General features: G+C 44.6%; 3 protein-coding genes across 4 annotated transcripts; 1 reads left to right on the top strand and 2 right to left on the bottom strand.

Annotated features, from left to right (window-relative positions):
* Positions 1-1,392: 1,392 nt before the first annotated feature.
* On the bottom strand, positions 1,393-8,554 carry LOC128708424 (uncharacterized). The gene is made up of 4 exons (XM_053803402.1): positions 8,050-8,554; positions 6,073-6,310; positions 2,086-2,171; positions 1,393-2,006 (listed from the first exon to the last, which is right to left on the bottom strand). Exons 1-4 carry the CDS (start codon positions 8,552-8,554, stop codon positions 1,393-1,395), a joined length of 1,443 nt encoding a protein of 480 aa, XP_053659377.1.
* Positions 8,555-19,783: 11,229 nt separating this feature from the next.
* On the top strand, positions 19,784-24,870 carry LOC128719122 (F-box/LRR-repeat protein 7). Of its 2 annotated transcripts, none has more exons than XM_053812743.1 (4): positions 19,784-19,885; positions 23,290-23,614; positions 23,671-24,661; positions 24,735-24,870. In XM_053812743.1, the coding sequence occupies exons 1-4, from the start codon at positions 19,784-19,786 to the stop codon at positions 24,868-24,870; spliced, it is 1,554 nt and encodes a 517-aa protein (XP_053668718.1). The 2 variants fall into 2 exon arrangements, with proteins under 2 accessions (XP_053668718.1, XP_053668719.1); XM_053812744.1 differs by lacking the exon at positions 19,784-19,885 and adding an exon at positions 23,062-23,154.
* A 610-nt stretch (positions 24,871-25,480) lies between these two features.
* Positions 25,481-26,204, bottom strand: LOC128719123 (prenylated Rab acceptor protein 1). Its single transcript, XM_053812745.1, has 3 exons — positions 26,119-26,204; positions 25,833-26,042; positions 25,481-25,772 (listed from the first exon to the last, which is right to left on the bottom strand). Exons 1-3 carry the CDS (start codon positions 26,202-26,204, stop codon positions 25,481-25,483), a joined length of 588 nt encoding a protein of 195 aa, XP_053668720.1.
* Between the last annotated feature and the right edge of the window lie 180 nt (positions 26,205-26,384).

The raw sequence follows: 26,384 nt of genomic DNA, 5'->3' as shown, positions 1-26,384 counted from the left end.
AGCACACTGCAACGAAGAATTCGTGCTACCGTCATCTCCTCTGCACAGAAGCTACCGGAGTAAACGAGAAAAAGTTATAATACGTAAGAATGTGACACATAAATGCTCCGATTCCAAATAGCTTCAGCAGCTGATTGATCGACTTATCAAATGTGGCTAATTTTACCTGTCTATCATTACAGCTACCGTTACATTACAGCAAAGTTTCGGTATCCCTCGTCCGTTGGGAAAGTATGATTTGACACACAGAAGCAAAAGCGCCTGAAATATAGGCAATTCGCAAACCAACCTAATATGTGAATAATAGTAGCGCCATCTATGTGTCAGAAGAAATACTAGTTTTTTTCTCGTATGAACATACCAGCGGTACGGCGCATTTTCGCGAGATGGCGCTCGGTAACAACGGTAAGATCGATGAGCACCAATCACAAGGGATAACAAGGCCCTTTTCCCTGGCAACAAATGATTATTTACTCAATATTGGATAAAGTTTACGTTCCAATGTACTTTCCATTCATTTAATAGCAATGTTAATTTTAATTTCAATTGTAATGTGTTAATGTAATATAAAAAAAAACACTACAATTTGGATAGCATTGGTGATTGACAGGTTTGTATTTCTATTCGATAAAAATAACATAATCTATCCCTTCCTAGCCGCAATGGCGAAACAACATTAAGATCCAGCTTCGCAGCTGCGATTGAGTAAAACTTACAATATTTCTAAAAACTAATCGTACCTTTCCGAGGACGATTATTGTATAAAATCGGATCTAACTTGTTCCCTTAGTTCGATGCGAAGGTGATTTTAAAATTGTTATGCTTTCAAGGTACACAAATACGCACCGCGCAAGTGCCTACAGTATCGTCCATATCGACGCACTCCACGTCCACAACTAAGCACAGCTACAATAAATACTCTTCTTAAACATTTATCACTCGTTCTCCGCGAATGGGCGTTTGAGCGCGATCACCCCACGTAGCAGTATCTGCCTTCCTACTGTTGTTTTCTTACTCATAAAATGGGGCAAATTTGAGGCAAACGAAATTTGTACAAATTGCTGTGCAGGGGCACAGGGGCGTGATGGATTGTCACTCGTTCATTCAAATAATCTCAACGAAATTAGGGTTTTAAGTGTAAAACTACTCTCTTTTCTACTTATAACACGATGGAAAGAGAAACAACTTTAGCCTTCTCGATTCCAAATTCCGCAGGATTCCGCTTCCACTTCGATAGTACAGCTATTTCTTTAACAAAAAATATCTAACATCGAATGATCCCTTGCACGGTTCGTACATCAACCTCTACCCTCTAAACGTATCGCAAAACCGCCGATACGTCGAGTGTTTAGTGTGATCATCTCCGTACATCGCCAACGGCGGGTCACATGGTCAAACCAATGTGGACAATTCGTGCGGCGAGTTGGCACTCGTCACATTGCTCATATCCAGATTGTTGTTGTTGTTCGGCCCACTACCGGGCATGCCGGGACTGACCGAACCGGACGCGTCCCGGTTCAACAGCGAACCGATAACCTTCGGCGTTGGTGGCGTGGCGGTGGCAGCACGCACCCCCGCGTACGGTGGCGGAACGTAGGAATGGTTGAAGCTGATGTGCGAATGGTTCCCGGACAGGGGCGTTACCGGCGTTAGCTGCGTAATCGGTGTCGTGTGGCTCGCCTGCGAGTTGTGTGTAAGGGGCGTGTGGTTGTGGTTGCTGTACACGTGGTTCAGACTGATGTGATGGTGAGCGCCCGATGCATGCCCGTTCTGGTACTGGTGTGCCGCAGCCGCGGCCGCCGATGCCGATATCGTGCTTATCTGGGGCGAAAGCGTAAGGTTCAGATTGAGCGGTGTCTGCCGGACACTGATCGTCTTCTCCCGCTGCCACACGAACACGTTATGCACCATAGCGCCGCCGCAAAACACGATCCCGACACCGATCAGTATGCTCGTCACGATGGCCGGCGTCGAGTGGAACTGGGTGAATGTATACAGGATGATGCCTACAACGGGAGGATGCATACTGTCGTCAGAAAGGTGGTCTAAACAAAATATAGTCGATTTGAGTGGTCCATCACTTACCGGTTAAAAATATTGGTATCGAAATAAAAAATCCACCAACAGCACACACGCGACTAACGCTGGACTTCTGTAAGTACTTGTTGCCCCTGGAATTAATATAATGAAAAATTCGATAGTTAGAAGAAGAGAGAGTTGGGAAAATTGATAGTTCATCATGGGGACAATTTGTAAACTGCAGTAACATAATTTGACGAGCCGGGTTCGTTCGTTCAATTAAAAGTAATGTTCGCAGCCAGTTCAGTTCATGCGACCTAACTGTGATGCATCGCTCTTTTGATTAGTTGTACAAACAACTCTTTCGCGTGATACGGCTGTATTACTCAAAACCAAGTACTATCACAACTAATAATCCAAACATACGGCTTGTAACTTTCCCTCGCATCAGAAAGATTTCCCTCGATTGCACTTTCCTCAGTCGCATCGGGGACCTCTGTGGGATGGATGCACCTCACTGATTTATCTATAATTAAATCAACCCCCGAATGCGCTCCCAACCTCCCACTGCTCCACATCTGCTTAATCGATCCCATTCCGTTCCGAACCGTTTAGCTAATGAATCAATAAAATCCCAACACGCTCAGCGAACGCAGAAAACGTGTTCGCACTACCCGAATGTGCTAATAATACATGAAACGGTCGAAGCCCTAGAGTTACACAAGCCAAGAAGTCCAAAGAAACTGCACTGCCCGATATAGTGCGTGTACGGTGCGGAATGTTTCACCATCACCGTATGGCGGACGGACATAAACGCGGCTAGGGACATAAACATGGCCTCTAAACAAAGCTGCCGGCTAAATCCAACCGAATGGATCTGGTAGGTATTAGCCGGATTAGCGTTGCATTTGGTACGGCTCTCCACTATCAAGGTAATGCAACAATGCAACACACATTTTGCACCAGCGAAACGCAAACCCAATCAAACCAGCGGTACGTAATGCCTTCATGTGTGGGTAATCGAATTAATATGTGTCCCAGGGAATGGTAAAACCATGTCAAAGGAATCAAATATGTCAAACTTGGAGGTCACTTATGTAAAGTTGATGGCAAATCCCTTAGAAAAGGTGTTGTTGATGCGGGTCGCTATAACCTTTTTTTGTGAACCAACTGGTCATCTTCAAGTTTCAACACTGTTTTCAACAAATTTCCACATTGAACCATCCTGTGTTGATCCTCCTGTATCTAGGCAAATTAGCTTAAAACTCAATCAATTTCTAATCATCTACCAATACGGTTCAAGAACGCTTCCCAAAAGCTAAAGCGCCAAAAACCCCATCGGTCTAATCTGGCGTAACATCTTCATATGCGCGATCGCTAAATGCCTATCGCTGCGTATTGATCACAAACACTTCCAATATCTTCCATCGCTCAGCGCTCAGGTGTTGCCGGTACCTGGTTTAAATTTAGCTTCAGAAGAAAAAAAAAAACTCCCCATCGAAAAAGTCTAACCGCGCGGTTTGCTGCCCTTTTCACCTTCCCCTTTTCCGCCATCTAACTAATCCACTTGGGTATGTGCAAGCTTAAGAAGACTCCCAGCGGTTCCCGGAGAGCCGCTCATTAAAGATTACAATCGCGAACCCAAAATAAGAAATAAGAAAAAAAAACGCCAACCAAAACGGTACTTTCGTTGGTCGGTGTAACGCGCACTGGTAATAAATTAAAAATTTCATTCCCCAGTCGCTTCATCTTCCGGTTGAAGAAGCGAGGAACGGAGTGTCGGGTGGGCCGACCGAGTGGTTAAGCAGATAAAATTGTTCGATTGCTTGCACGGCTTGCAATTGGATGCGCAGGGCAAGAGGTGTTTTGGGCAAGAAAAACCAAACACACCAAACAACATACGCTGGGAAAATGAGCATGCACAATAGCACGCGGTTTAAGCTAGAAGTTTAACTACTAATACAGTGCGTAACATAATTATGGGTCTGCTTGTGGTTTTTTTTTAAATAATAAAAGAAGAAGTCAAACAGAATAAAAACTACGCTTATATATATATATTTTACATACTATTAAAAACATAATTTCTTTTTCTTCAAGAGGTCCAAAATTGCTCCATGCTACAACATAACTATACAGGGTTTTTGAGATGACAGAACAACGCAACCGCCTGTCAGCTGCACACATGACATTTCAACGGCCTTACTAGACACCGCAATCGCAGCAGGCATACTTCAATGCAAGCACATGATATCACAATCGCAGCGCAGCTTACCACAAAACTCGTACGACCGTATCAGCCAAGTTCGATCCGATCAGTTTAAACGCGTTTTGAGAAGGATTTTCACAACCAAACGATGTTTGTTTTGAGGCGAAGAAATATTTAGCAACATTTAACAAATTAAATATGCTTAATTTCATGAAAAATACAGCAAATGTTACAAACAATCATCGCCTGGCTGTGAAAATTCGTCCTAAGACACGTTTATACTCCTCGGATCGTACTTCACTTCTACTGTCGTACTGGTGTTGTGGTAAACTGCGCTGCGATTGTGATTTCATGTGCTTGCATGCCTGCTACGATTGTGGAGTCTAGTAAGACCGTAGAAATGTCATGTGCTGCGCTTGTAGAAATATGCGCTTGCGTTGTCATCTCAAAAATCCTGTAGGATCAGTTACTAAACTACTAGTTACTAATTAAAGAATCATTCTAAATTCATTACATTTCTCTTTTTCTCTTATGTCAAATAGTTATCAAACATTCATTGCAGAATTTACATGTGATTTTTTATGTTTTGGGATTGTTGTTTTTTTTCAAATCGAAGTACAGGTAGTTCCTGAGATACGCTGTTATAGCGGACCTCTATAATCCGGGAAAGATCCGCGCAAGTCGAATCCTGATGCAAAATCGTTTATTCTTCAAAGTTACATGCATGGCTGCTTTCTATGCATCTCGGGGACTGCCTGTACTTTTCCCTTGGGAGCTTATCATTGGCAGTCTCTTCTTAAATAAGTCGTGAGCATTCGAAATCCAAACATAAAAAACGTACCAATAATCTGATCTGTGATCATTAAAACATTAATTAATTAATAAATTAATTAATAAACATTAATTCCATAAACGGAGTTGCAAACAATTTTGTTTCACTCAGTGTAACTTTAACGAATATCATTTTGAACCATCTCTTAAATTCGTTCTGTTATTACGAAACACAAGGAATCGTATAGTTACGCTTCGAACTGTCGCAGAGAAATAAGATTCAGCAGCAATGTTAACCTTGTTCGCTAGTGTGTTTCTCCCCTTGGTTTTGCTAATGCACACCTACAATACTCCACCCGAAGCTAGCATATGCTTAGGTACAGCGAATAAACCAAAAAAAAATGTCCTAAAACTGTCCCTTTCAGGAAACATTCCGCTCACCCCCATCGGTGGACGTTTCGTTAACAAAAAAAAAGGTGCATTAACCGTCTCCAGGCCATCGGGTGTAATTTGGTACTCTCTTTCTTCTAGAGTCCATTCGTGCGTTTTTGTTTTCACGGTTCGATGAACATTTTCCGTTACAAAAAAAAAACACGCAAGAGTGCACCACGTGCACCCGTCAAAGTGTTTGCCGTACGAAGGGCTCACCTTACCAGGTTACAATGGAAACGAACGAAATTAAAAAACCTGCCGCGGAGACAACCTCCGCCAAACTACCCTTCTGTGTGTGTTTGAAGATAGGCAAGTGAATCGTACTCAGAAGGACTGCTACTGATCGGAACCTGGAAGGCTATGGCGAAGCACGCGCAGCACGTGTTTGATGTATTATTTTTATGGTAATATCAACGAGATGACCCAAGGTGAATACCTCAAAAACGATATTCCTTTTGACGAAAGCGGACCAAGGGACTCAATAAAACCGATCATTTTCCCCCCAAGTGGTCTGAACAGACGTTATATTCACTCTCAAAAGGGAAAAATCGAATGATTACACTCTTTGTAACGAAAAAGGAGGGAAACGAAACACTCTCCCCTGAATACGCACCCCGTTTCAGGTCAGGTGTGTAACAACTTACCTTCCGGTCGTGGCAGGTGCGCGGACCAGCTTGACGGCGAACAGGAACTGAATGGCACACACCAGCAGGCAGCACAGGTTCAGCGACAGCGACAGTGCGCACAGGGCCAGCGTCACGTCGTACACGATGGCGTAATCCTCCAGCACGGCCGGTCCGATGGTCGGTGGCGGCGGATCCCGACCGCCCGGTGAAATTTTCAGCAAAAATATCAACGAAAGCAGTGCCAACAGTAGGGACACTGTGGGTGTGTGTGTGTGTATTAAAGCGCCGTGTAAGGGGACGATCCGTGCGGATGGTTGGTAGGGATGGGCAGCATTACCACAGCAAGCACATGAAATGAGATAGAAAAAAAGATGAATGAGTTTCGTTTGGCGGGCTCGGCTAGGCTCTATGTTTGTCCATCTATTCATGGAGGTGTGTGCGTTTTGGGGGTGAAAGAAAAAAAAAACCACCACAGTCACAACTTTAAATGTCGGTCCCGTGTACAACAAGCCCCGGCGCAACCATAAACCAATTAGCCCGAACGGAATCGAGCAGGAGAGCTGTGGGAACAAGCTGATGTCCGTACGAGATGAGATAAAAATGAAAAAGCAAACAAAACCCCAAATGGAAAGGATCTTCCTACCGTCCAATAATTGGTGGTAATTGAATGGGCAGCTTGTAAGCGGACTGTTAGAGATTCTTTCACTTCTTGGACAAACGTGTCTACATGCCTCTTTCGGGTTGGATTGCATTTTTTGAAAATACGGACAAGAATCACTTGAAATGGACAACACTAAAAAATACAATCTTTCTATCGCTGAGTTAAGTTTTTAAAAGAAATCCGTTCGAGGCGTGGCAAGAGATCATACCTGTTAATCATAAGCAAGCTGGCCGTGTAATGTAAGTTGTGCTTACTTTCAACTCGGAATGTATTTTTAAAAAATACATATAAACCAGTTTCCTTCCCGCTTTCAACCCACATTGCACTGGCGCAACGAACGGTCATTGTGGTGTAGGAGTTCGATGTGAAATATTTACCAGTTCTGTACCATATTTAGAAGACGTGTCCTTGCATTTTGCATTATTCTACAGGACTAGTGCGTCAAACGTAGGAATGCACTTGAATAGTGTGGGAGTTTGAAGATTTACTCTGTGTTTTTTTTTATAATTTAAAACTATTTTATCAACGTTACACATTGGTATACAAGATCATTTGATATTGGGTTTTAAAACTCCCAAGATTAATATCTAGTTCTGTGAGGCACTGCAAACACCAGCTTCCAATACACTCCAATCTAATGCTGGATGTTCTGTGATAAGAGATGATAGAGAGTTGAAGAGTAATCCATATGAATCTTCAATGTGGAATCATTCAAAAAAGCATGCACAAATCTCAAAAGATTCGTCAATTCTCAAAGATTTCTGTATTTTCACAGATTCCTGAATCATCACAAACGAAACGAATCCTCATAGAATCCTCAAGTTCCTTAAGCTGAACGATTAAAATTGGGTACAAAACACGTTCACCACACAAGAGAAGAAACATTCCAAAACCGAACGTTTCGTTCCCGAAAGGCCATCAACTGGGAACTAATGAAACAAACAGCTGTATGCCGAAGACACGAAGAGTCTCCCGTTCTAGGCCGCACCATGTTCCTCGGTGACACAACAACGTGTTGTACTGCAATCTCCAACTATACGCCTGATTTGCACTTTCGTGTGGCTTTCTGCTCACACATGTTTCACCAAAAATAGCATTCCCACACCAAAACAAAAAAAAAAAACCCTTTAATTTAGTTTGGGAAAAATGTTCAAGGTGGCGCTGGGCATCATAGCCACCGACAGTATGAGTCAGCGATTCCCGAAACGAACATCTGGACCAACCCGTGGTCCAACATGTTTCAACCGCAACGAATTCCTTTCTCATCGAGTAAAAAAAAAAAACGAGTGACGTCATCACCACCAAATGATACAACCGGCAGAGGATACACTTACCCAAACAGAGCAGCCCAAGGCTGGTCAGCGCTTCCCGGGCACCTAACCGGTCCTTGTTCATGTTGATCGTGCTGCTGAGGATGTTGTTATTCGTCGTCGAGTTGTTGTGATTGAACCCGGCCAAACCGATCGGACCGCCGCCACCTCCTCCGCCTCCGCCAACTCCACCGATCGCTCCGTTCCCCAGTGCGACGGACAGTCCGCTGAGGGCGGATGCGTTGTGTAGCAGGTTGTTGTTGTTGCCGGTCCCATTGCCGGTTGACGGTGCAATGAAGGAGGATGAGAGCAGTGTCCGTCCCGGTGGTCCACCGTTCATGTGCTTGGTGCCGACCGCACCGACCGGTCCGGTGTTGGTCGAGTTGACCGTGGCGGCCGAGCTGGCCGACACGGTGGACACGTTCAGCGGTGGTATGGGACGGCCGAGACCGCCACCACCACCGGCCGTACCGCGTATCGAACGATTTTGGCCCGTCGTCACGGGCCCGGTATGGATGTGTTTTAGCATTGAACATGTAATGGATCGGTCCGTCCGGCCGCTCGAAAGTAGTGCCTGCCGCTCCACCCTCTGTCAAACTCGTTGTTCGGCCGCTTGCGGCCTACCGCAAACACATCACTTTTGCGCTGTCACGCATGCACAATAAACCCGACGACATGGTGGTCCTACGATATTACCGGACCGTAACTAACTAGGCGGTGGAATTGAAGCACAAAAATAGCACACTCTGTCACAACAAGCTATCGTCACACGTGTTTTTCTCCGGATGATCGCATAACCATTGATCTCTCGATCAACAACCGGACAGGTGGCCTTGATCGCTATGAAATGCTTGACATTTCTAACGGGCGCGCTCACGCACTCCGACAAACACAAACAGCGTCGGAGTACACCGACTATTCCGGCGTAAAGATTCCTTTTTATTCTGCTCACTGCTCTGGACCTGCTGATGTTTAGATTTCACGCACAATCACGATCGAGAGTAGAATAAAGCACACGAATTTAGCTTAAAATCACCAATGAAGCAGCAAGCACAGTAAGCACGTAGCATCGTGGAACGGAACGAAATGACGTTTTTTCTCTACCTCTGCTACGGAGCACCAAAACGAGCGAGCGAATGTGTGTGAGAGACGGAAATACACGCACCCGATTGCACACGACGCAGGGGAACACCTTGGCAATTGCCAAGTGGAATGGTCGGGAGATTGTAACGGAACTTTTGATTCTGAGCTGACACTGTCACTGTTGAAACTTATTGGGAATTTCACCGACAGGAGCTACCGGTCACCCCTAAATCACTCTGCAATCGAAATTACACTACGAAGCACAGCATCCCAGAGTGACAAACACAGAACATTTATCGACAACGCTCACACACACACACTTGAGGCACGGTCGTTTCATCGCACGATCATTACACGCAAGAGCATCGTTATCGAAACTCGAATTAGATCGGCTCACATTTTAATCGATGTGTGTATAATAACTACTACTAACCATGCACAACACTTAAAACTGTTCTGGTCTCCCCGCAAACCACCGTTTCGTCGACCGCGCCGCTGTTAATCGTCCGCCCGATCGAGTACCGCAGCATTGGTAAATGCACCACGTCACAGAAGCGTTGCCGGAGCAACGGCGATCGAACCGCAACAAGCGAACACGTTCGAAGGGAGTCTGAACGACGACGACGACGACCACCACTACGACACACAGCAGCGACGAACTGGTTCTGGATCTCTCGCGAGAGCTTCTTCTCACGGCGGTTACGGCGTGAGCGTGTGGGGAGTCGCGCTGTTCCCAGTTGAATGGAAATGGGATCGCTGTTCCCCGCAGCTCCACCTGCAGGATACGGCTCTCCACAGACCAGGGGGGGGGGGGGAATTTATATAGCTTTTTGGAAGCTGCAATCCTTCGTGGTGAGCGTTTCGCACACAGCGCGACAACGGCGATTCGTTGACAGGCCTGCCTTGACGGTGGTTTAAAGGTGGCTTAAGGATGCTTAAGGATAAAAGCTGTCCAGGATGCAAGGATGATGCTTGCTGCGATGTCGGACACGGTGGAGCTCCCGGCTACACCCCACAGCACATGGTGGAACCCGCAGCAGAAGGGTGTCGGGCACTCGGGTTTCGTATGCTGTGGAAAGAATGCGGTTGCAGAGAAGAAGAATGAGCCGAAGAACAACAACAACAAACCGGGTGGGTTGGTGCTGGTGGGAGAAAAAAAAAACTGGAATCGCACCATGCCGCGAGCGAGACCACTCCGCACTTCCATACCAGCAGAGCCCACCGGAGACCACAGTGGGGGAAGAATGACCGTTCGAGTGGCCACGAAGAAGCAACGCGCGTCCGGGCAAAAAACTGGCAGCGAGGGACGTCTTTTGGGCCGCCTTTCCCACGGCATCCGCATGCGCCCCGTTACGTTGGAGGTTGGTTTTCGTTTGGTGTGTGCGTGTCGTGCAGCCGGGTGCGCACAGGTAGAAACGGCCTGCTTCCAATACCAGCCACCCCCGGTCGGGTCCCGGGAGCGACCCAAAACGAGAGTGGTGGATGTTTGGAAGTGTTTGGACCCGGGACCCTGGAATGGAAAGGTATTTTACCTTTTCGATCTTTGAGCGATCGCTGAGCGGAGATCATTCATCCGCCGAGCGGGAAAGGCCGCTCGCGAATGGTTGTTGGTCGCGAGCGTCGCTTTCTCGCGGGTCCTTCCTGTTTCGCTCACGTTTGGCTCTCTCTTTTTTTCGGGACACAAACTTCAAGAGACGGCACACGAACCGGTAATATGTGTCAAACATACCACCACAGTTTCCAAACGATCGTTACGAGTTGCCCTTTACGATGTTGCTAAAGCCATTAAACATTACCGTCGACCGACAACGTTTCTTGCTTTTCTCCCCGGGGGAAAAAAAGCGAAACTTTTTGAAACAATTCACCCGCACAACAAACAACAAACCGCAAACGGTTCGCAATTACAACAAGACTAAACCATTCAACCGGGGTCCGATAGCTGTTGCACTTGCTTCGTTCGGCAAATCGCTCGTAACGGAAACCGTAAGCTGGATGTAGCAAAAGGGCACGAAAGTTATGCTCTCTTCCTTCCACATTCCACTTGGCATTTTTCGCGCGCTTTGCGCCCTATCTTCGTCTGCCCACTCCTTTACCGCGGGCTGAAGGATGTTCTACGGAGTTAAAGCACCGTCTGTATAGAAACACACACAAACACTTGCGTACCGGTGTGTGAGTGAAAGGTCATCCGGTGCACATCATGTCCGACCGATAAGCGGGACTGACTGTGGCAGATCCTTCTGCATGTTTCTTTTACACCTGCTGCTGCTACCTGTCACACACACAAACACACCGCGTCTGTTGGTGTTTGACAGGTCGAAGGAGATCGAACACGATAGACGATGCGTTTGTACGATGCAGAAAATTACCCCTTTCACCTCACTTTGGTATCATTTTATACACAAACGAAAAGCCCTTTGCGTGCATCCATCATCATCAACTTCATTATCGTCGTTGCCAAAGGAAGAGTTCCCACATTAACCCTTCGGGGCCAACAGTGTGTTTAGTTTGTGGTAAAACAAGATGTTTAAATTTAAAATGAAACGGTTATGAAATCACAGGAATAGGAAGCCAGGAGAACAAACATTGACATAATTGTGTTTACTGTTTAGAATGGGGAGGTTTTTAACTAAATTAATTGGTAAACAACAGAACAACTTGCCAAGAAACATTTGTAATCGCTCTCTTTCATGAATTTCTGACAGGACTAGAACTATTGGGCCCGCCATTTTGACTGGAACGCTTCATTTTCATTACAATAATTTTTCGGGGTTTTTAGCTGATGCATGAATTTTACACATCTTTTCTGGCATAAACTCAAAAAGGTACTAAAACATAATCCAGGTTTTCCGAAATTGTTTGTAAAGTGACGCTTAAAACGCTTGGTAGTGTTAGAGAACAAATACAAAGCATGTGTGCCTGAAGTTGAGCCGGTTTCATTCAATTTCTCGCAGAATTTTCTTTTTCAAAAGCACAGTCAAAACCGTGGCAACCATAATTACAGTACAGTGTGACGAGTTTTGGTGACACGGTGACAGCACCATTACCCGCCATCCCGCCTGTGTCTGATGTATGGCTTCATTACCGGTTACAAGGCAACTCCAGCAAAGCAGGCTTTGAACCCCCGAACACCTATGGCGTAGCAGAAGCAGCAGCAAAAATGTTAACACCACTCATCTTAACACCCCCTCCCGTCCATTCAACTGGCCCAATGAACTTCGAATGTGGCAGTAACTCCAATCGCAACTTCATAAGTCGAACTTCGGTTTCGGTTTGGGAGTCGTCCCGTCCGTCGGTTGGCAGCAAATGAACGATCGTTTCGAACAACAAAAACATCACATCGAACACCGCTGGCCCGATGCCCTTTAAAATGCACCGGAATGCAGTGATGTGTTGGGCGTTTGTTTGTTTACACGCTTCGTTCCGGTTAGTTTTAGGGGGTTGGTTTTTTGTTTTATGACGGTTTTTGCTGTTACAACCCTGTACGGGTGTTTAGGGGGGTTTCTTTTTATGACGCGAAGCATCTTCTTGCGATGGTTCGTTCGTTGGTTTTAGTCCATTGCATAACTAGCTCTAATTTTAGCGATTAAAGATGAGCTGAATGAGCGGATTTTTTGAAGATTAGCCCAAATTTTAAATGTATTCTATTTTTATGAGCTATTTTTCGTTGCGATCTTCAAACGATTTGGAAGCCGAAACTTGCGAAAGATGCAAAGTTACACCAACATGATGAACTCCCTGACGGAAATGGTTACTAATCAGCACAAACTTAGCCTCTGCTTGGAATCAATGGATGATCCGCATTTGAATAGCCACCCGCGTTAGGTAAGACCGCTGGGAATGGTTTCAAATATTTGTCATTCATTAGCGATAGTACAAATCCCGTTTCGAATCTAATTGCTAGTGCGACTCAATTTGATGCTGCCAAACCGTTACGTTTGGGAGGGTTTTGGAACAAAGTCGCCGAAGCAGCCCAACAGCATAGCGTACCCATTATTACACGCCGCTCATTAAAATACTTACGCCATGCTCAAAACAGCAAAGAAGGTCAGCACTTTGCTACACATTTTCCAATCCCCCCAAAAATCATCTTCACGCCTTGCGCAATCCGCTGATGGGGAACCTGTCCCCAAGGTTTTCGTCCAACATTTGTGAACGAGCCCGCTTCTAATGCGTACAAATGTCTTCGCTCGTTATTTTCTCAACGAAATAGAAACATTCCGCGGCGTCTTCCACGGCGCTACCGGCCCGGGATGGTTTTGATTAGCGATGTGGGGAAGATGCTAGCGGACCAATTCATTACTTGCAATGTGGGCCAGATTTTCCGACGATCGCCTCTGACCTCTGGTGGCAGTGTTTTTGGTGGGTGATGCAAGGCAGGTGTTTCGGTCCGTTCTTGGACCGGGCCTGCAATGCCGAAGGATTTATGATAATGGTCAGTGCCGTGTCTTCGTGCCGCTACTGCTGCTACACCATCCCAGCGAATGGTGTGGAATGGATATAACCGTCGCACGACGGTCAAACGTTAAATACAATCATTGTGAATGCGAGAGCGATGGGAAAATCGCCGGCAATTCCTTTCTCCGGCCAGCGATAAGCAGCTTGTACAGGTGAGACAACAACCCATTTCCACCATTCAATTTCTTCACGATGTTGGCCAAAGGCGTTTTGGGAGGGGGGGCAACGGTCATGAGCGCTGGTGATTGGCAAAGCCGAGAACATGCGATGGTTGGAACGGTTCCCAGGAAAGAAGTTATTAAATCACAATGGAAACCGTCCACGAACGAACGATCTTACGAACGTATAGCCAGTTCTGAGGAAACACCAACCATCACAGCACTGTCGGAAGCAATGTTGGGTGACAATTTTTTCTTCCCCAAATTACTGATTTCAGACGATGTTTAGGGAGTTGTCCCGCAATTATGGCAAATTTTTAGCAATGCAAATAAACTGGCAGCGACCAACACTGGACGACCACCGGAACGGAAGCTACTTTACACTTAATTAATCCGCAATTTCTCATCTAGACCGTGCTGAATGGTTGTATAAATGCTGTGGAAACATAATGGATGGTCATTTTAACGGCGTTCTCGCACGGAGCATTCCCGGAAGCTCCGCGATTCCGTGATGGTAGATAAATAATCGCTTGCACTGCACGGCGATCGCTCTTCCTGCGATACGCTCATGGAAGTTGGGTACATTGTGGAAAATGCTGTAAGAATTGTAGACCGATTACTTAGATTATTGTTGGAAAATTGTGAGTGGTAATTTTTTCCAACCTTTGCCACGTATTTCAGCATGAATTTTCCATCCACCCGGGACAACATGAAACTGTGGCCAGCCCCCTGAACCAGATGGAAGACGCAGTACAATTACGGCTGCCATGCACGGACGGAACCGGTGCGGTGATGAACAGTAAACAGAAGAAAAACCAAGCCAAACCCCCATCGAGAGCGAACTGTCACGGGCGGACAACGTGTATCTAAAAGCATGGGTCGAGTTTGGACCGGAAACCGGAAAGCTTCACCATTCCACTGGGGGTCTTTGCACCTGATCAGACAGCAACGTAGCAAATTATTCCTTTAGCGACGGGCGGGACGGTATGCATATGTGCGCCTGGTACGCGGAACGATCCGGAATCCCCCATAAACACAGCCACGGCCCAGTAATATGCAGCGACTTGTGCCCCGTTTTTTTCCGCGCGACCCCTGCTTAATCGGCGGGGGGAAAAGAAATAGAACGAGCGGTGGTCTGTAATCTGTGTGCTGGTGCATAATTAATTCTACGACCGACCAGTGCCAATCTATATTCTACCATCATTATACCGGTTCGCCTTCCGACGGTGGGACGGTTTGCAGGCCGCCGTTGCCAGATGATGCGCCATAATTGAAACAACACCTAGGCACGTAACGTCTCGTGTGCGTACTATTTTCTTCTACTTCTATGTTGTTTTTTTTCTTGTTTTGCTCTATCTTGTCTCTGGCTTTTTTTTTTTGCCCACCCATTTCAAACACGACTGACTGCTCTATTTTCCACCTGTCCCAATCTGAATGGTAAGTACCGTGCACTGTAGTAAAGGGGGGGGGGGGGGGGGATAAAATCCCTGGAGCCAGAATGGAATGGATAGATAGGCATGGATGCTGAGAAAAGGCATGTTGAAATACAAACCAAAAGCACTAAATCATCGTACACGGGGCCACGAATGATCGGTAATAATTATGAGTTATTGATTAATTATGCACCCACCAGAACTGATTGATGAATGTCCATGGTGATCGAACAATGCTGCACAGAGTATGATCGCAACTTTTCTCACCAGAAATACCATGCAAGTGTTCGTTATCGTTTCTATCATGCGGACAATTTCATTTAGTTTTGCGAAAACAGAACTATTTTGAGTCTACCAGTAAGTTGATTGCATTTTGCAAATATTGACACCACCGGACACTTACACGTTACGTTCAGGAATTTCGTTTCTCCCGTGTCATGTGTATATCATGTTTGCCTCAATAATTGTTGGGTATTTTTTTCTAATTTTTGGAGCTAAGTCATGGAAAATTGTCAGCCAAGAAATCGTCAATTGCGGGAGGTATTGCTTCCAGTCCTTATTATAAAGAATATTCCGCCTGCAGTTTGAATGTAGAATTTAGCATAACCTCAAACTAATGCCATGCCCAGTGAGCATCTACATCAAATTGAAAAATTATGGTGCTTATGGTGGGATCAGAAGGATGTCATATATTGTGAGCTACTTCCGAGTGGTCAAATCATCGTCAACCCCTGTTAGCTGAACTGTTCGATCTTCCTTTGAACACGACTGTTTCGTCAGGAAGGCAAAATAAAAATGTTATTAAAATACGCATAAAATAGTTGAAAACTTTCTTGTACACCCAATACTGAATTTTTACTGAAAGTAAAATCTAAGAGACTAATATCACCATAATATCGTCTAACTAGCATCGGAAATACCCAATTTTGATAAATAATATTTTATAAAATATTCTAAACGCCTTGGCTTAACTGCCATTAGCTTGACCCACTGTAACACGTGAAACTGTATGCAAACAAGATATTAAAGCGGACACATTATATTTATGTGTAATGCTATGTATGGTTGGTAACCTACTTTTGCCATGGGTTTTTTTTTTTTAATTTCCATACATAATCGAAGACATATTATTCGCCCCTGCACAGTAACGTTACTTCTCGTCGAATACGGACCGGATAATTATCCTGCAGGGTGTAGACTCATGAAGCATTTAGCACAACAGGTTTGTGAAAGTTAGCGGTACAACATAACGAACAACAGTAACAACATATTTCATTAATCGTACCACATTAAACCAACTTAAGGTTAATAAATATCGGGCACAAAATATGTATACGCTCGATCATTCCATGCTGTCACACATGGTTTCATCGCCAGCCGGGATTGTTTTGGTCATTTGAGCATTCATCAACTGGTTACTTTAACACCTCGCGTGTGAACTGTTGCCCGGACGCGAAATCTTTTCAGTGGCGCGTTTGGTCTTCGCGGTGGCGGCACTGGTAAGATCGTTTTGCTGATTCATAAATTGATTAATCGCTTCAGTCTGATAGTTTGCTAGCAATTATTCAATTCATCCAATCCGTCCATTTTTCCCCGAAAAAAAAATCCCCCACGCCCTGCTTAACCACCGGCAGCACGTTAATGTACGAGTTTGTATGTAAAGCAACAACAACAAAATATGCTCTTAAAGGCATTTCGAAAATGTTTGCCGGTCAACGGCGAGACGGCAGAATGAAGATCGTGAACAAACAAAAAAACCGGCTCCGGCGCACATAACTGCTTGGATGGCCGAAAACCGGTTCTCGCTGAATTCGGCTCGGTTTTTTGGCAAATTCATAATGAAGGCACCACACCAACACGGGCCATTTCTTCCCCTCACTCTTGCTGTTGGTTGACGATCGTGAAAGAAAGAAACGGGCTAGCGGAAGCCATAACACTTAGTGCTTTTACATAATCGACCGACATTAATTTCGTGATTAAAACTCGGTTTTAAGCATAAAATGTAAATAAAAGTAGGACATTTTGGTATTCTTTGGCGAATAAGTAGATGAGCTACTGATAGACACCAGTGCTGTGGTCTTCTGTGTCCGTCGATGTGTTTATGCTTCCAAGGGTTGCGATGTGAACTATTTCCGGCTTTGGAGTTTCGTTTGCAGAGCAGATATTGGGTACGGTGTGTGGTTTCCTGTAAACAAATCCAACCACACATGATCGGGCATCATCCGGCCCAGGTGTAATAAAATGACACCCAGTTTAAAACTGTTTGCTGTTTGCCTGCCAAACGCACCTGTATGACAATGTTTGCTTTTTTGTGTTTGCGTGGACAACACTCAGGAGAGTGGCAGATGTTTCCTCACTGAATGCAACTACAATTTGAACCGAGGGGAAAGAATGGTTTTGCATTTAAGGTTCCGAACGTACTTCCTTACCACTGTAGAACGTTCAATGGTGGTCTAATCTACGCTAACGCTTCACTCGGGTAAACTGCCATAAAATGTGTCCAAAACAAACTTTATCCGCTTCAATACATATTTCGTTTGATTTTGGGGCAACCAGCAAGGACACCACAGAAACCGTCTTAGATGAAAAGCGAACTGAAAAGCAACTGTTTTCACGAACCCTTTGCACGCACCTTACGCGTAGCGCCCTTTCAACGAACCGTCTTGATGCCGCCACCAGGTTTATAAGACCACCAAACACTACAACACACACTCGCGCGACATACAATGAACAAAAAATTGTCCACCTCACCGTAAAATGTACGCGCCAAACGAGGTAGGAACGACCGTTACAACGCGCGCCACGCGTAACAACCGCACTCACGAACAATCCGAACCATTTGTGATCGCAACACACAATTTACGCAGGGGAAAACCTAAGCGCGCCTGCTGAGGCAGTGGTCCTGCATGCGTTTATGTTAACTATTATGAATTGGGTTTAAAATGCGGTAAATAATTACAAAAAAGGCGACTATTGACAATTGATGTTTTTTAAGGGTTTGTTTTATTGCAAATTAGCTTGTTTTGCTATATGTATATTATAAATTATTAATATGTTTTAATTTTCATTTCATTCTTTTTATTTGTAACATGACAGATGGCAAATGAAATCAATTTAATGTCAATAAAATTTAAAGGATTTCGAATATCTCTCGGTTAAACTTGGACGTTAGAGGTTTATTTTAACATTTAACAATTAACTAATTAACAGCATAGCAATTGGATAAGAAAATTCATTTGCTTACACAACTACTAGCCCTGAATCGATTAACAACACCACTTTATTAATTAACTTAAAAATAATTTTGATTTGGATTTTGGCTTGGAGACTTGTTGGGAACATATATTTAACGTTAATGCGTTCCGTTTAAAAATACCTTTGAAATATATATATGTAAATCAGTCGTATGACCCACGCATGCCCATAGTTCCACTTTACTCTCTTCGCGCTCATAATTTTGTACCACATTTTTCTCTCATTCTACAGCACAGTGTACACGCACAGTGTGGCTCAATAGGTTTAACTATTGTTAAACGATGCCTTTTTATGTTGAATTATATTAAACGTAATGAAAAACAATAACATTTCAGTTGTATTATTTTCTTTCTTTGTTTTCAAAAGTAAGGTGATTTTTTTGATAAATGCATATTTATCACAATTAATTTTATTAAACTAAAACTAAACAAATCATGCGGAGGAAATGTCTTGTAATTGTAAAATTGTAAATTGTACAAAACTCAACGTAAGGTTCATTGACCATACAGCTTATGCCGTCATCATCAAATAAATAAATCTACATCCTTAATATTATTAATTTAATCAAGTCGATCATTTCCTTTAGCTTTTCATATGGATTAGGATTTTGATTTTAATAGAATGCTTAAGTAAAAGTTTGGCATTTGAGTTAGAATCTACAAAATTTATTCTTATGGTAGTTGTGTGAAACAAACATGTGTCTTGTGTGTGCATTACTAGACAAGCATGACCTAGTAGTTCAATAAGCCGAACAGCACAGCATCAGATACCACAAAGATGTCTTTGCACAAACCAATCACCACGGAGAGGGCCTAGAGCTCCGCATTCTCACCGGCAAAGCATGGTGCATGCCTGGTTGGCAATTAATTTACCTTGCCAAAGCCTTCAACGTGCCGCTGCTGATCAATACGGCAGCTGGCAAATGTCATGCCATAATGGAACACAACCCACCTTGGCAGTGAAAATCGTTGCCAACCGTAACCGAACCCGTCGGCGGGAAAGGAAACACAGCGCTGGGTTTAATAATTATAAATATAAAATGGTGGATCAAAAAATAATCTCACCACCCTTTTCCGATCGCACAAAGGATGCGCTGTATGCGCTCACACTTGCACCCTAATCGATGGAAATGGGTTTGGTTGGATTGGGATGCATTCTATTCGGTTCGGCCTCTACAACTCTGCTGCAAAAAACAAACAAAAAAAAAGACGTGACACGGATCGGCCAATGGCCATTTTCAACGGTGCATTGCATTGATTCACGGTTAGTGTCGCTGCGGATTCGAGTTGGGTTAGACGCAAACCCGCCGATCAACTGATCCTTCTGCGTGGCAACTTGAACCTTGGGTTACGAAACGGAACAGTGTGAACCGAGATGAGTACGTTCAAACAGCGGCAAAGCATTGCTAATTTGTTGCTCGGAACAAATATGAACGATGACGAAGATGCTCGGAAAACAATATTCATATCGAACTGTGTAAGTAGTGCGCCACCGCCACGGCATTGTTCGCGCAACGCCAACGGCATTCGGTTGTGGCATTGCGCACGGTAGTGTTACGACTGTTTCATGGATTGTGGAGCACCAGCATCGCCACCAGTGCAAAGTGTTGATTTATGCACCAGTAATCAAGTTAGTCTAGTCGAACAGTGATATTTGGAATGGAATGTGCGTGTGAAGCTATTTAGTAAAAAAAACGTTATTAGTACTGAAGGGTTGTACAATTTACAGCCGCATTGAGCTAACAACAAACGTTTGGGGTGACTAGAATTTTGAATATTTGCACGGCATTTTTTTAACAGTTTGAAAGTGTTCTTTGTTTATCAATTTAATTCTACATCTTTATTACGACGCCGTTAAAGTATCTTTCAAATCAGTACTCGTTCTCATATAGTGTTACACACAACAACACACCAAGGTCTAACGATCAGTACAAAACACCAGGCACCTCCATCACTTGAGCCATGTGTCAAACGGCAAGCAGCATTTTAGCCAGTGTCAGGAGCCAACAAGTTCGTTCGCGATCGGTTATTCTTCACGACCACAAACCATTACCGAACAACCCGCCTAGATCGCTTCGTAATCCGATCCCGTACGGTGGCGAACGATTCGTTCGCCCCAAACACCGATCGCCGTGGTTGGTGCCGTTCGATTGAGTGACAGATCAATTTGCGCTAAATACGATCAGTAAGTGTGGAACGTTCGCATAGGAAAACCGGCACCGTTTACCCCAAAACGGCAATGGACTTACTTTTTCCGGTAACGTTCAGAAAACGCCCGTCCCAGGTACGTTCGTAGGGGGGATCCTGTGCCGGTGGTCGTTAATTTCCCTCCGGTATCGAATAAAAAACGGACGGTTTGTCGCTTGATGGCGAATCGGCAACGTTCTATTTTTAAGCGTAATTTGAACCATACGGCCTGAGCTGATTGACTTACCGTTTTGGCAATATGATCGGGTGGATGCAGTGTATGGTAAATGATCCGCTCGCACACGCGGTGCGCCGTGTGGGCACTTATTCAACGCCAGAGGGAATCCCGATTTTCCTCTGCAACCATTAAAATTGTTGACGAAAGTCCAACGCGCTGAATCCGGCCCGAATTGTAGCAACAACACGAAAAAAAAAACAAATCAAACCGAAACCGAGAGAAACAAAACAAAACAAACATCAATTGGCACCACTACCAGACGTGACGACACTTTGTCCTTTTCAATGATCGTAAGAAGTAATGATTTTGATGATGCAAAGAATGGGGTGGGGGCGTTTTTGCCTTCCGTTTCACGGTGAAAAACGGTGATAAAATGTGAAGAGATTTTGCTGTTGAGCGAAAAAATGTGCATGATAAATAAACACACTTTGTGTAACATTTGCATGCTTTCGCTTTCTTGTAGTGGATTTTTATTACGAAATCGGCGAACCGGTATGGTGCCTTAGGTTGTTGCAGTAATTGCTGTAGGAAAATAATGATACTGTTTTGCATACTTTTATAGAATTTGAATTTAGATTTTTTTAATTAAGTTTTTTTAAGTAATTAAGGGCGATTTTAACAACAACAAAATTTCGGTTTTTTTTAACAAAAAATAAGACTTTAATGGAACATTACCATCTACCGGTAAGAAAGATAACACAGACACTGTTTGTTTGTCTCTGACTATCGGTGATTCTCCGCCCGCCAATACATCGACGCGTAGTATCACATTTTAATTATAAGTTCTTGCGTGGAACTCCCGGTTTCGCGGATCGGTGCGGTTCGGTTCCGAATCGGAACTCACGATCGCATCAGACGGTGGCATCACGCTTGCTGGTACGCACCCGCATAGTGAGTTTGGCGTACCGTTGCCGGTTTCATTCATCAGTTTATTGGCGATCGTACGTGACGTCTCTAGACGATACGCGTGACATGGCCCATTGTGGCAGATCGTAAATCATTTCAATCGCGTTACTGTCAGCGTTTAGTGTACGTATCAATCTTTCCGCACATCAACAGCAAGAGGTAGTGTGTGTGTGTATGCGTATAACATATCTCAGTGCAATGTTGAGTTATCTGAAATGTATCAAAGCATAACACGTGTTGTTGGTATTACAATATTATTGCACGTTATGTTGCACCGTAGTACAATAGTGTAACACATGTAACGTTGATCCGACATTGACTTGCTTACCACTGGGTGTTATCACGTATTTTTAAATTCCAATACTCACATCGTCCATTGAACGTGTTCTAGCATTGCAGAGAGTGTGTAATTTAGTCATTCTAATCCAGCACTAGTTGCGTGCTTTGTAACATAAGCAATGGAAGCATGGAATGCGATCGACTTTCACTCGTCACTAGTTCATAGTGACAGTTTTTCTAGCGGGAGTTTTCGGCGCAGCCGTATGGTAAGTGAACGGCCCGATTCTTCGTCTGCTAACATTAAGCGCAATAATTAGTAACGTCAGCTACGTAACGAAAATCTGGCTTCGCTTTGTATGCTTTATGGTTTTCTATTTTATTCTTTTTTAGCTGTTTTTTGGCGCTTCGGACGGAACGGTTAGTAGTAGTAGCCCACAGTCTCGCGGGACCATTTGTTCCACTAACCGTAACCATGGCAACCGGGTCATAACTCTGCATTAATTAGCCTACCACCGGTAAACTCTTAACTGGACCGGCATGATCTTACTAACACACGCGCTTACAGCTACTACTAAACCGATCCGGACCGCATAACAACCTGCAGCCCTTACCGCGCATGAGCATTATGCTACGCAAACACTGGGATTTTGCTGTGAAGCGCCACATTGTTTAAATTTAGCATATGCCACGCATACAAATCTACTTCAGGAATTGGGAGAGCGTGCCGAAGAATTCATCGTTGATTATTAGGAAAACATCTCTCCCTGGATTCGACCCGTGGCTGACAACAACAACGACATTGAGCATCGCAAGGTCCTCGGCGAACATCACCGCTCTCACCGCGCTGATCGTGCACACAAACACAGCCATGATCGCACATTTTCATCGCTACGGGATGTCAAAATTTTCACTCTCATTCGGGCAAAAAGTTCGGGACGTACCATCTTGCTGCAGTCGGTGGTAGCTTGCGTGTGCTTGATTCCTTCCTTTAAAACTCTAACATTTTCTGTGGCTAAAACTTCGGCGACAAGGGTGCCTGAAGGATGGATATTTCGAGCGATGTGTGGAACCAGGTGGCACTGGAAGCGTCGCAGCTTTACTTTACCGAAGATGGCAAAAGCCCGTTCGCGAATACGGTTTGATGAAACTACTGAATATCTTAACGCTTAACGCTACATACGTGCATGCGCCGATTGCTAACGTGCCCGTAACGCTACGGTTTAATTTCAACAGCACAGTCTAATGGTACGTTTACGTTTCGTTTGCCGCAGTCCATCGAGAAACTTCCGGATAAGGTGATTCTGCACATCTTTTCCTACCTGAGCCACTTGGAAATATGCCGCATGGCTACGGTGTGTCGCCGTTGGCGTACGATAGCGTACAACACGCAGCTGTGGAAGAATGTGTCGCTGCGTCCGGAAGTTTCGGGACTGCACGTAGGTTCGCTGGAATCCTTGCTGCAGCTCATCTCCGTCCGGTTCGGGCCATCGCTACGCTACATCGAGCTGCCGATTGAGCTGATCACGCACACCGTCCTGCATGAGCTGTCGTCCAAATGTCCGAATCTGACCCATATGCTGTTGGATTTCTCTACCGGTAAGCTACAACTTGTACCTTGTTGGACACCTAACTGTGGATATGATTACTTTCAGCCATGCAGTTGCATGACTTCAGCGAAATGCAAGCTTTCCCGGCCAAGCTGCGCTACATGTGCATCTGCCTGTCGGAGGTGATCTTCATGGAGGGTTTCATGCGCAAAATCTACAACTTCATCAACGGTCTCGAGGTGTTGCATCTGATTGGCACGTATGAGAAAGGTGAGGAGGAAGAGGAGGAAATCTATGAGGTCATCAACGTGCACAAGCTAAAGTCCGCCACACCGAACCTGCGCGTGATCAACCTGTACGGCATCAACTTCATCGACGATTCGCACATCGATGCGTTCAGCTCGAACTGCATCCAGCTCGAGTGTCTGGCGGTCAACTATTGCAACAAGGTCGTTGGGTCGACGTTGAAGGCGCTGCTGGCAAGATCAAAGCAGCTGAAGTGTTTGCTGATGAACGGCACGAACCTGAAGTCGGAATACGTGATGCAAGCGGAGTGGGACAAATGTTCGGTGCAGGAGCTGGACATCTCCGGTACCGATCTGTCGAGCGAATGTCTGATCGATGTGCTGACGAGAATTCCTACCCTGCGCTTCTTAAGTGCCGGTCAGATTAACGGGTTCAATGATTCTGTGCTGAAGGCATGGATGGAAGGTGGCAACCCGAAGACGCTGATCGCTCTGGATCTAGATTCATCCGACAATGTGTCGGATGAAGGGTTGGCCCGGTTCATTACGCGCTACGGCGCACAGCTGCAGGCGTGCGTACTTTCCGGCATGACTCACATTACGGATCAGCTCTGGATGACGATCTTACCGATTCTGACCAACACCCGCATCGTCGTGATGGGTACAACGGAACGTCTGAGCGGTAACATACACGTGGACCAGCTGATGGATACGATTGGTTCGTCTTGCCCCAAGCTGGAACGGTTGGAACTTCGCTGGGATCCGGAAAATCTACGTTTCTCCGACAAGAGCCAGAAGGCGATCGATTTGCTGCGCGTTAAGTGCTTGAAGCTGCGCTGTCTCGTGCTGAGGTAAGTGTATTATCGTTCTTCGCTGTTTCGTTCGGAATTTTTCAGATAACGTGACTTCTTCTTTGACTCACAGTGACGGGCGTTACTATGAAACGGTAAAAGCTAACTTTGAACGTGCTGACCGTACGACCGTAGTGCGCACAACTACCAGTTGCCGCGTGTCGGCATACCATGTGCTGAGCAATTACAACGATTTGGTTTTCAACTGAGCGTGTGGTTCGATTTTATCGCTAATAATGTCCATCATGGGTGTGTGTTTTACCGTTACTAATTTTGAGACACAGTTTGTTCATTCAAAACAAAAGAAGCTTCGTTTTATTGTAAAGTAAATATGAGAAATTATTGAAATAAACGTTGTTATTTATGTAACCACTGTAGCGCTGATATTGCTAGATCATTGAGAACATAAATTAATCATCCGTTATGTTTTTCCAACCAATTACAGTAAGAATACATAAGATTCATAATAAAATACATAGCAATTTTAGGATAAGATCGTGTTTGTTGGTAGATCGTTCTGTCAAGCTAAGCAAGAGCTTTATTATTTAAAATGATCCTGATTAGGTTTACGGATTCGTATTATTTCACGTCACTGTTTACTTTCGCAAAAAGGTTATATCGAAAAGATACGCTAAATATTCATTATATCGTCCGAGGTTTAATTGATCTATCATAGTTCTTTGATTTCTGTTACCATAAGCATATCTAAGGAAATGGGATTTGATTTTTCAAATCAAATCGTTGAATACGGTATATTATGGTAATAGCCAAGTGCGCTGCAACTCACAATCAATTTAATGGTCACGCCATGCACCGTATTCATACCGTTTCGGTGAGGAACGTTTCCATATCCTCTGTAACAATTGCATCGATGTTATAGAAGGCCGCATGAAGTGATATCACAAAAAATGAAGCACCCAGCACCCAGAACATGACTGCACCTGCTCCGGCCAAATAGAGCAACGGGACGGCTGCAACATTGACAGCAATGCACTGTTGGTTCGTGTTCAACTGCTTGCTGAAGAAAGCCACGGGTGTGCTGTTCTGCTTGATTTTGTAGCAAGCATAAAACACAGCTCCCAGCACTATCAGGATGAGCGGAGAGGTCAACCTGTAGAATGAAATCTCACATGTAAACAATGCAATGGAATCGCCTTGCAAAAATACTCACAAACAATAGACGATCAACCCAAGAAATACAAACAGATAGTTGCTTTGAAAGTATGCCAGGTTTCGAATGATTCGGTTCGTCAGGCGGGAAACGTTGGCCACCGTTTTAAAGTTTGAAGTTTGTAGAAATTCTGCCCAAGGACGAATATTTTGCCGGCTTAATCGCAACAGTTCCCACAAGCTCGGAATACGGGTGGAGAAGTTGGAAAACCTGAAATTGGACCAGTTCATTGTTATTATTGTCGATGCGTCATGCGCATCCGCAACACACGGCAAATTCTGCTTACGAGGACAGGTTAAATCCGGATTTGCTCTCCTGTTTCGGTGTTTCCATATTCCCGCTCACATCGATATGAACTTCTGGTGTTTCCATGATGATTTAAAATAACGTAAAATTTCAACAAAACACGCACTTTGCCAAAACTCAGCAGATCCACAGCCTTTGAGAAAGTTTTATTGTTTTTGCAGTTTGACTTTTGTTGAATGTCAACTTTGTTTACATTTTTCGCGGACGTGGCATTCTCCAGGCAAGTCTACACGTATTTTTTCACTA

The sequence above is a fragment of the Anopheles marshallii genome, chromosome 2, assembly GCF_943734725.1.
Source record: "Anopheles marshallii chromosome 2, idAnoMarsDA_429_01, whole genome shotgun sequence".
Classification (NCBI taxonomy): domain Eukaryota; kingdom Metazoa; phylum Arthropoda; class Insecta; order Diptera; family Culicidae; genus Anopheles; species Anopheles marshallii.
This window is presented reverse-complemented; position numbering and strand designations above follow the sequence as displayed.

Bases quoted from the DNA above. Each gene is read 5' to 3' on its own strand.
- LOC128719123 (XM_053812745.1), bottom strand. From the start codon at position 26,204: ATGGAAACACCAGAAGTTCATATCGATGTGAGCGGGAATATGGAAACA. The intron at 26,043-26,118 runs GTAAGCAGAATT...GTCCAATTTCAG, and splicing joins TCCGGATTTAACCTGTCCTC to GTTTTCCAACTTCTCCACCC. The intron at 25,773-25,832 runs GTGAGTATTTTT...TTCATTCTACAG, and splicing joins GGGTTGATCGTCTATTGTTT to GTTGACCTCTCCGCTCATCC.
- LOC128708424 (XM_053803402.1), bottom strand. From the start codon at position 8,554: ATGCTAAAACACATCCATACCGGGCCCGTGACGACGGGCCAAAATCGT. The intron at 2,172-6,072 runs GTAAGTTGTTAC...TATTAATTCCAG, and splicing joins GCACCTGCCACGACCGGAAG to GGGCAACAAGTACTTACAGA. The intron at 2,007-2,085 runs GTAAGTGATGGA...CTCCCGTTGTAG, and splicing joins GATACCAATATTTTTAACCG to GCATCATCCTGTATACATTC.
- LOC128719122 (XM_053812743.1), top strand. From the start codon at position 19,784: ATGAGTACGTTCAAACAGCGGCAAAGCATTGCTAATTTGTTGCTCGGA. The intron at 19,886-23,289 runs GTAAGTAGTGCG...CGTTTGCCGCAG, and splicing joins CAATATTCATATCGAACTGT to TCCATCGAGAAACTTCCGGA. The intron at 24,662-24,734 runs GTAAGTGTATTA...TTTGACTCACAG, and splicing joins CTGCGCTGTCTCGTGCTGAG to TGACGGGCGTTACTATGAAA.